The sequence below is a fragment of the Pterocles gutturalis genome, unplaced genomic scaffold, assembly GCF_000699245.1.
Source record: "Pterocles gutturalis isolate BGI_N339 unplaced genomic scaffold, ASM69924v1 scaffold10659, whole genome shotgun sequence".
Taxonomy (NCBI): domain Eukaryota; kingdom Metazoa; phylum Chordata; class Aves; order Pterocliformes; family Pteroclidae; genus Pterocles; species Pterocles gutturalis.
The window spans coordinates 1,982-12,093 of record NW_010135756.1 but is presented as its reverse complement, the minus strand read 5'-3'; the positions used below and the strand labels follow the sequence as shown (position 1 = coordinate 12,093).

The 10,112-nt window shown below is 41.7% G+C and overlaps 1 protein-coding gene across 1 annotated transcript; it reads left to right on the top strand.

Moving 5' to 3' along the window:
• Positions 1-6,968: 6,968 nt before the first annotated feature.
• BCL2A1 (BCL2-related protein A1) lies at positions 6,969-9,192 on the top strand. The gene is made up of 2 exons (XM_010082027.1): positions 6,969-7,469; positions 8,942-9,192. Exons 1-2 carry the CDS (start codon positions 7,050-7,052, stop codon positions 9,044-9,046), a joined length of 525 nt encoding a protein of 174 aa, XP_010080329.1. The 5' UTR covers positions 6,969-7,049; the 3' UTR covers positions 9,047-9,192.
• The last annotated feature ends 920 nt before the right edge of the window (positions 9,193-10,112 follow it).

Genomic DNA, 10,112 nt, shown 5'->3' with positions numbered 1-10,112 from the left:
TCGGCTTTCTGAAGACAGAGCATTTGGGGGTTTGAGCAGGCGCTGGTACGAGCATCATTACTAACACGCTTAAAGGTTTAATTCCGCAGATGAACTGGGGGCTCTACACACAGCCATGGCAATGAAGTGATGGGCAAATGGAATTCAAAGCAGAGAACACTGTGAAGTGATATGATTGAAAAATGAGCTCAAAAGCAAATTTCTTTTTCTTTGGTTAAAGAATGGCAGCAGGTTTGGGTAACTAGTCATGGTAGCATCAGCTTCCTTCACACTTATTTAAGGGGACGTCATTTCACTTAAAAAGATTGAGGGGATAGTATTACATGCTCAGACAGCATAGCGATGAATGTGGTATAAATACCTGGGGAGACAGATTAGTGAGCTATTTCTGCTCACAGCTTTCTCCTAGGAGCATAGAAATGCCATCTCAGCATGCTTTTTTGAAGGATCAGAAAATCATAACAAACACAAGGACAAAAATATACCAGGGGAGTTACAGCTAATTTCTTGCTATAATTTGCAGCAATTTACACATAATCATTGCGGGTTTGAAAATACTGCACAGTGCCAGCAGCAGAGGGTCTGTTGAAATGGTACAAATCAGAAGAATGAGAAATACAGTTTGGATCAAGAGCCCCTCCATAAGGGTTGTTTGGGATGTTAGGTTCACAAGTTCTTCCTTGCAGTTGACTTATGCAGGAGATTTTATTCTACCAGTTTCTTCATGCAGTCCAGTTTCTTAGGCTGTAGTTGGATGGAATGAGTTTCACACCAAATGCTTTTAGACCTCAGAGGAGTCCTACCAAACAGCAATGTAGTCTGTGTCTTGCTCCTATGTGAGATGAAGTGCTTTTTTTTTTTTTAAAAAAAAAAAAGGCTGTAAAGAGTAAGCACTAGCACCACAACATTTTCATGCAAATACATATTTGAGAAGGTAATAAAATTGTAGCAAAATTACTGAATTAGGGTTCAGAAATGTGTTTTAATATACGTATTTATTTTCAGCATATGAAAATTACTGAAATCATATTACACATTAATTTCCCTAAACATAATTTCTATTCCAATATCTGGATTCACTACACTGTAAATTTGGTTTTTTGTTCATTTTTATAATTTGAAATAATCCAAAACAATTTGAAAGGAGAATAAAAACAAATGTGCCTCCAGACTGGAACACTGCATATAAAACAAACTAAAGATGAGTTATGAACCTCCATGAAGAGTGATTTATAGCAGAAATAGCAGTGTTGCTACAATCCTCTTTTATAGGGTCATCAACAGAGGGGATATCATAAAAGGGAGGCAAAATGATTTATTAAAAAATACATTATCTTCTAAAGGAAATATATTTAATCTATGAATCACTAACACTTGACCCAGTGCAAAGGTTTCTAGTAGTAACAGGGGCAGATGAAGGCTTGATTTAAATGAGGGAGAAGCACAGAAACAAGCACGCTCCTGGGAGGGCTGGTGTACAGGACTGCAAACATCCAAGGCATCCAGGTAAATTGTATCTGGGGAAGTGAGTTTGAGTTTTAAAGCAATTTATTTTAAAAATGTGAGATACATAAGCTTTCCTTGGAAAATCAGATAGCAATAAATTTAAAAGCATGCCTAACTTTAAACTGTTAGGAGCCTTATTGAATAGCTGCAATTTTTTTCAAAGGCACCTAAATGAAGTGGGCACCTATAGCCTATTCACACTCAGTGGAAACTCTTTACCTAAATCTTGTTCGTATTTTGAAACTCTCGTCCAGTGGGACTCTCTATATGCTCAGATATGTCACTGAAATGCTGTCTCACCACATTTTTTATATCACCACCATTTCAAGGAGCTTTAAAGCATTGGTGCAGCTGATGTTGAATGCCTGTCTCTCCTGATGGCTCGATGTCTTTGGAAGACACAGATCTGAACCAAAGCTGCAGAGCAACATACAAATGGACGTTGTTCATGTTCATGTTGCACCTGCCATAGCAGAATGAACCAAAAGTCACGACCACCCTTGAGCTGTGGGTGTGAGGGACACAAAGTTTTGGTTATCATATTGAGGCACGAGCTCTTGACTTCTTATTTCATGAATACTCACAAGCAGACCTTTGTAATTTTTTTTCCTTCTGGGAGCATTATTTTCAGCAATGAAGCTGGCTTCAGCAGACAGTGTTTCTGCTGGCATCTGCAAGACCTCGCTGAGCTTCTACCAAGACTGTACTTGTTCATGCTCCATTGTCTGGGAAGCTCAGGGAGCCTTATGTTTCTGTGGCTCACTACTGACAAGCTCTGAGTATTTGTTCAAGTTCTCCTAATCCTAGACAAACATTTGGAAAGGCTTATGAGAATGCAGAACATAACATGTGTCCACACACATGCATATGATGACACATGGCACGTGCACAGGAGAGCAGTGTGCCTGGCTGCCCCCTTGACTCACGATGATGAGAGCCTGGCATTGGGAAGAAGCCAAGTTCTGAGCTGAGGTGAGTTGCCAGAGGAAGTGATGAGGCAGCAGCTGAACCCTGAGCAACAGCCAAACCTCGCTCCTCCACAGTCCCGTGTGTTGTTGGAGTGCTACAGAAGAGTCATACAGGGAGCAGAACGGCCTCTCAGAGAATTCTTCTCATGTTTGGGCAATGGAGAGCCACAGTGCGCATGTTCCTGTGATACACCCTCCCAGCCTTTGCTGGGTGCTATTTTGGGAGCAGGAGAGAGCTTGTGCCGTGTTGCTCAGCCCTCCGTCATCCTGCACCACATCTCAACACTAAGCTGGAGCAGCTACTTGCTTTATTTCATGTTCGGGACTCACTTTGGCTTTCCAATTGTCCCAGAATCTCTCAGTTGGCCCAGAAGATGCAAAACCAGTTACATCCTCCTGTCCTTCCTGGAGCTTGTCTTCTGTGCTACATCTGTGTCTCCTGAGATACACAGAATGTAAGTTGGCTCTAAGTCTCTCCTTCAACTGCCACAGAATTTGAGATCCAGGATCCTGCTACAGATTTCCTATTTTGTCTCCATCCTAGAAACATCAGGAGAGGGGCTGAAGTTTTTTAGAATGAACTGCTTCAGAACTTCTTACAGAGATGAGCTTTCCAAGCTTTGGACAGGAGACTTCGGTGCTTCCTGGCTGAATGAATTCTTCTGGAAACACAATATCATTGATTATTTCAGATCATTACCGGGGCTGAGACCCAATGTAACTGTATTTTATTTTTTTCCTGCATACAGAACAGGGTGTATTGGGGGACCCGGGAGGTGCCAGGGGTTCCCTTGCGTGCAGCCCGGCCGGCTGCAGCTAGGTGGCAGCACTCCACTGGGCAAACCCGCCTCGAGTTCAACACCAGCTCACCATTGCGGCTCCCAGGAAAGCCGGCCTGCATATTCCACTTTATAGGAAAATAGACGGTAAATAAAAGTCACCAAAGCCTCCTGAAGTCTTATATCAGGGCTGTGCAGGACAGCTGGAAGGTTACAAGTGAACTGAACCGTTCTTTTGCAATGAAATCCTATCCCACGCAAAAATCACCCTGGTTTGGACATCAAAAAGGGAAGAAAACCAGAAAAAATTCTGCAATAATTTTCTTAAGGCTTCAGACTGTTCCACCAGACAAAGCTCACGGTTCCCACATTCACCTGGAACTGGAATGACTCTGGCAAGGCAGACACAGCACGAACAGCTCAACAAATGTTTTGTCATTTTGGCTTAGTTTTGTCTCGAACACGATGAGATAACATCGTCTCTCACAAGTCAATTTTATGAAGATCTGTCAACTCAGTTCCCATCTGTTCTGGAAAATAAGCCTTTTCAGGTTAGGGTAGGATGTGGAGTCAAATCCATGGAGCACAGATTTAAATTAAAGTATTTGAAGCCCCTTGATATTGCTGGGTAGCGAGGGGAAGGCTTGCATTTGAGCTTCCATGTCAAGCTGGTTTCTGTTTCAAACCTTTTATTAACACTTATTATTTATAAAAGGCAAAGTATATACAGCAAAGAGGAGAAGAAGGAAGGAGCAGTGCAGTGTATGGGTATGCAGCCTATGCAACACTGGGAAAATGGAGCAAGTGGGAAGAAAAGTAGAGATTCACTAAGTTAAAGGTATTCACTTACAACTACAAAGTGTGAATAAAGTCTGGTAGGAGAAAGGAAGGCACTGCCTAGTGTAGAAAATGAGAACCAGAGTGTTAGAGTGACATGATACAGGCAAGAGATGCCAAAACTGATTTCTTACAGTGCTCAGAGCTGACCATTAGAGCCTGGCAAGACTGGGCTGTGCACTCTGGTCTGACTCTTATCTCTGTGTATGGATATATAAACTGTCATTGCTACTAAACATCCAGCACTTGGCACTGCACCTTCCGCTACAGGCTACTGAAAAGCAAATGTATCTAACACTGAAGTTGGTAGACCTGGGGCAGCTTCAGCAGCTACATCCTGAGCTCTGGTCACCAGTGTCACAGCTTGCTGTTAGAGACTCCTGCTCTGAGCTGCCGTCCCCTCCTGGGAGCTGAGCGCTGAGCTCTACCTTACAGTCGATGAAGAGATCAAGAGGCTCTAAGTGGCAGCACTTGCACCAAAATTGCCAAGGTATTAGCACTGATTTATTTCAATAGTGGTGATATATTCATAGCCTTATTTCATCACCCTCAGAATCCTAAACACTCCCCTAATGCAGAAATATCTGCTTGTGCCTGTGCTCTGCCACTGTTCATGGTGAAGACAACAAAACTGGTCTCCTTAGGTATTGTTCACTGTTCTCATATTCAGGTATTACTTGTAGTCACAAAGAATACAAGAAGCTTTTCATTAATCAATTATTAAGAGAGTCACGAGTGATCTATAACTTCAGACTGTGCTATCTAGAAAAAGGATTATTGTGAGTTTTCCTTGAGGACCTCTCTCAGCCCTGGTTGCAGTGAGCATCTGACAGGAAGGAAGCTGTCTGGGCAGAGCAATGCCTTCCCTCTGCCCCAGACATTTTTGCCCAGATTTAGCTGAGTTGGGAAGAGTTACGGACTGTCACATCCTTTATTTTTTTTCATTTGCATTCCTCATAAAATGCTGGCAGTTTGCTGAAATCACTGAACATAACAAAGGCAAAGCCAGCCTAACAGCCCTGCCAAAGCAGCAGCTGCAGGTATTGGACAGAGGACACCTCTGAACTTTCCAAATGAGGTTGGGTAAGAACGTGTGTGTGTATGGAGCAGGGGGAGTGAGCTTCCCACCCCCAGCCCATTCCCAGTCCTAGCATCACATCCTTCCCTGGGGATAACATCTAACATTAGAGTTTTTCCAGCTCCCACTCCTAAACCCATTTTCTCCCAAAGGTGAAGACACCACTGAGCCACCTCTTTCTTTGCTTCCAAGAGAAAGCGAGGGAAATATTTTTCCTGCATCACTGAAGTGATTGATGGCTGTGCTATGCTGGTGATAGCTTGAGGCTTCAAACCCCACTGTGCACGGAAGATGACTGTGTCATTCTGAGCCAGACTCACCACACAGAGAAGAAAAAACCTGAAAAGGAACTGGAAACTACCCTGCTCTGCTCAATGGGTTTCTGCGAAACCGTGATGTGAGAGCAGCAGCATACGCATTTTGGGGGGGGCTGGCTAGGGTTAGTAACATCCTGACCCCAGAGCTGTGTCACAGCCTAGATGCGCTTTGCTCCAGTGTGATCAGGTGCCAGTGCTCTCCTGACATCAGAGACTCCAGCCCTGTGCCAGGCACGCAGCTTTGCTCATCCTCCATAGATCTGAGCGTCAGGGAGCACCCAGGACTGGGAAGAGGCTCCCTGCCATCCCCAGAGCAGAGAAAAGCTGTTCGTGTGTGGGGTTGGGAATGTTTTTTGCTTTCAGAGAAGGAAGAGGCACGAATGAGAGAGTCAGAAGTAGAGGGATGAAGAAAGGGAGATGGAGAAAGAGAGGGGCCTGCAAACATCAAATTGTTTGCTGCTCTGAAGCCTTTGCAATGGCATGAGGTTCTCTACAGACATATCTCGACCCTCTAGCAAGATCAGGTTGCCTCAGAAGAAGTAAAGAGTGGGCTAGACACCCCTGTCCTGTCTCCTAAAAAACAACTGCTTGACTGAAAATTTGAATGTAAGAGCAGTTGTTGTAGGTATTATGATACTTCTTTGTTACCTGTCATGAAAGATTCAGATGGTATCACACACCACTAGCTTCACCCCGTATTTTCCATCCCATGTTCTGACATGCTGACTGCATTAGCATTGTCTGTTACACTAATAATGTCTTTTACAGCAGAACTCCCTGTGGGGGAAAGAAATCTTTGAAGCTACCCATTCAAATCTTCAAAGAAGGACCTTGAAGAGCACTCACAGAGAGAGTGTGGGAAAGTTTGGAACAGGGGATAATGCTATAAAGCTGGCTTTCCCCTTTTTCCATCCATACTTGTACCACTGTTGTGTTCACATTTTTTAGCAGTTACGTAAAGCTCCCTGAGTGCTGAAAAAAGTTTATCCATTCTTCCATCCTGTTGGAAACATCTACTAGTTTCTTTTAAAAGTTGTCAACCAGAAAAAAACCATTAGCCTGCAATACAGATTGCAGCCTTAACCCCTGGCAATGAAGAGACTGAGATGCATATTCCATGCATACACTTTTTAGGCATGTTTTTCCAAGCCAAACGCCTAACCTTTGCTAGCACAGACCATTCTCAGCAGTTTGTAAGCCAAATGTCAAGCCTTTGCTAGTGTTACATACCAAAAGCCCCTTGGAAATGCCAATTTATACTGCTAAAGAATGTGGTAAAAGCTGGTAGATTTTAGTTGTGGAATCGTACTATTTAGAGAGCTAATAAATCACTCAAGAAGACATGTTTTCTCCCCTTGAGCAGACACTTTTTCTTTCATTTCCGCTGTGACATATTCCACAACCCACACAACCATTAAGTCACTAGGGTTTTACAGGAACTTCTGTGGTAAAAGCAAAAAAATTCCATCAAAACCAGATGATTCAAAGCTGTGTGCATGTCGTGGGGCTGCTCATTCCTGACCCTGATTAAGAGCGGTGCACTGCTCTCCGCGTTTCGTTCTAAATGGAAACTGCTGACTTCTATTACGTTTATTACTTAGCTCAAGATTATCTGCAGTATGTGCTTCAGGAATCACATCTCGGACCAGCCCAAACCAGGGTTGCTCATGTCTTGCGAAACATTGCATCTTCGCTGCAAGATCAAACCGAGGAGGCTCTCAGACCATTCCTGGACAGGATTGATATTACCTCTGTAGCTGTCGCCAAGAGAATTTTCAATGGTGTCATGGAAGAAAAATTTGCTGATGGAAATACTAACTGGGGACGAATTATGACCATATTTACATTTGGAGGTCTTCTCACTAAGAAGCTTCAAGAGCATGGAGTTCAGCTGACTGCAGAGGAGAAGGAGCAGATTTCTTATTTCATCACGGAGTACATCATAAACAACAAAGCCGAATGGATAGATGCCAACGGTGGCTGGGTAAGTTTCTCATTTTCCACCAAAGTCTAGATTAGGAGATTTTGTTTAATTAAGGAAAACTATTGCTTCAGACACTGTCAAAATTATTTTATTCAGCGTTTTAGTTGGTGGTTTAATATCTGATGCCTGGAATGTCTCCTTTGCTTCTCCCTTAAATAGAACAATGCTAAAAGACAACTTTCTTTTTTAAAAGGCACTTTCTGTACCTCTAACAGTCGAAACCCTAGAGTTAGTCTGGAATCATAGGATCACATGATAATTCAGGTTGAGAGGGAACTTAGGAAGGCATCTGGTCCAGCCTCCTGCTCAAAGCAGGTTAAACTGTGCATGCCATTTAACTTCTCATTATTAAATATAAAATTAAGTGGCATCCTATGATTAGTGCAGCAGTTTTGCTTCCGTAGAGGAGTTGGTCCAGAAATACTGAAGTTCAAAGTAAAGGGAAAGAATACGCAGGTGTGACCCTCACAGCTGAAGTCAGTACTTTTGCTGTGCGTTTCAAAAAAGGCATTATTTAATTCCCCAAATCAGTTTTACTGAAACAAATTTACAGGTAAGTGCAACTGGGGTTAAATCTTTTCTGTTTGTTTGGACTGAGACAACCCTAGAACTTCCATGTATGGATGTTCAAGACTGAGAAAACCATCTGTCAATATGTGGATCATTTTGCCAAGGTCCTGGAATTCCCTAGGGAAGGTCCCTTTGGCTTTGCAGAGTTTTATCAGGCCAATACCTTTTTCTTTTGCCATTAGGGAAAGCTGAGAACCAATGACATCAGAGTCAGTTATTTCCCTGGTACTTTTTTCCTTCACCTGTACGTAAATGTTACTTTCTCCTTCCACCGCTCTCCTGTCCCACTTCTCTTATATTTCCTACTTGCTATAACTTTTTTCCCTCACTTCTTTCCTAGTGTCCTCTTTTCCTTTTTTCTCTTTTTGCTTGTTTTGATCCTCCTCTGTCTGGTAACAGTAAAAAAAGGTGATAGTGAGTCATGGACCCTTGATGCATCAGATTTATTTTAAAGGCTTCTCTCTCCGTCTCTTTCAAATAGACATTTTTATTTAAGAGAAGTATCAACTGCTGGCAACATTCTGTCATAATACCTGGCTCATCGTAGTTGAAAAAGGAGGCTTGAAGGAAGATATTTATAAGTATATTACTACATCAGAAACACAGCACTTGTATCTTCCTTTAAGATGTGGGCTCAGATGATACAGCTCACATTCATTTTCTGTTTACACAGGGAGGGCAGAGTCTTGACTTGGAGATAAAACAAACATTCAGCAAGGTGCAGCTATTTTCAGCTACTGTTTTTAAAGCCCTATTCATCTTTTGGAGGGAGAGCTCAGAAAACCTGTCCCTCTGTGCACAATGGTGCAGCACTCTGTTAACCTCATAGTAGCCCACAGTGCTGTGTTTTTCCTACACGTTATTTTTAAGCTGTCCCTTACTATGCATGTTCTTTTCCACAGGAAAATGGATTCCTAACGAAGTTTGAAAAAAGATCACGACTATCTTTCTCCAAAATTACTGCCATGTTCATAGCTGTTTTCACCTTGTTCAGAGAGTACTACTGAAATAAGTGGACCTGCCATTCATGTAGAATCTAGATATTGCCACAAGCTTCATAGCTAAGCTTTCCTCCAAGCAATATCAAGAAGAAAATAATTTCCTCCCATAATTTTTTCTTAATTTATTGTATTTATTTTGACTAAATACAATGTTTAACATGCTATCCTAATTGCCAAACCTGAAGATGAGATCCCTCCAAAGAGGAATCGACAGAGAATCATGCAGCAATTCAAGTCACCCTTTCCAGGCAGGACTGCTTCAAGAGAGAGAGATCATTCTCCACATCCAAACAGCTCTTGGAAACCTCTGTTGCACCTCCACGAAAGGACATTGTTTTACTGAAATACAATCCAATGGGTTAAGAAATTAGTTTTAATGTCATTTGTTTTGTAAATGAAATACTACTGTAATGCATTTTATTGCAACTTTTGTACAAGCAAAAGGGGGGGTTTCTGTGAAGAAAAAGGAAATGCAAGTTCCAGTGTAAAAGTGGGTACAAGTTACTGACAGACTAAGCAATTTTTATGGGAAGAACAAATTGTGGAAGCTAGCAACTTAAAAATGTGCACTCACTTACTGTTAATGCAATGGTATGTGTTTCTTTGTTGTATTTTTTTTAATTGCTCCTATCTACAGTGAATGTTCTTTCAAATTTCTATAATGTGGTCATCTGGCTGAACTTTTTTTAAACTAAATGTTTTAAAATAGGAAAGTTCAAAATATTTGAAAATCAGAAATTTGTGTAAATACACTAATATTTGTGAAAAAGACATTAAAGTATGTATTTTAAAATCTTATGATTGGTCTAATTTATTTCAGAAAAAATTGGAGGGTGGGAAAAGGTCTACCTGAGTAAGATAACATTTAGAAAAGCTCTCATAGTGCTACTGGAGAATCCAAGTAGTATATGGGTATGACCTGAAGTCCATGGATGTCAACACTTTAACTTTCTGTAGTACTTCTCAAGTATTATTTGGTAGCTTGTATAAGAAACAGACAGCTTGTGGCAGAATAAATTAACTGGATCAGCTCTGATGACAGTAATTAGTGTCTTGGGATACACTGCAAACT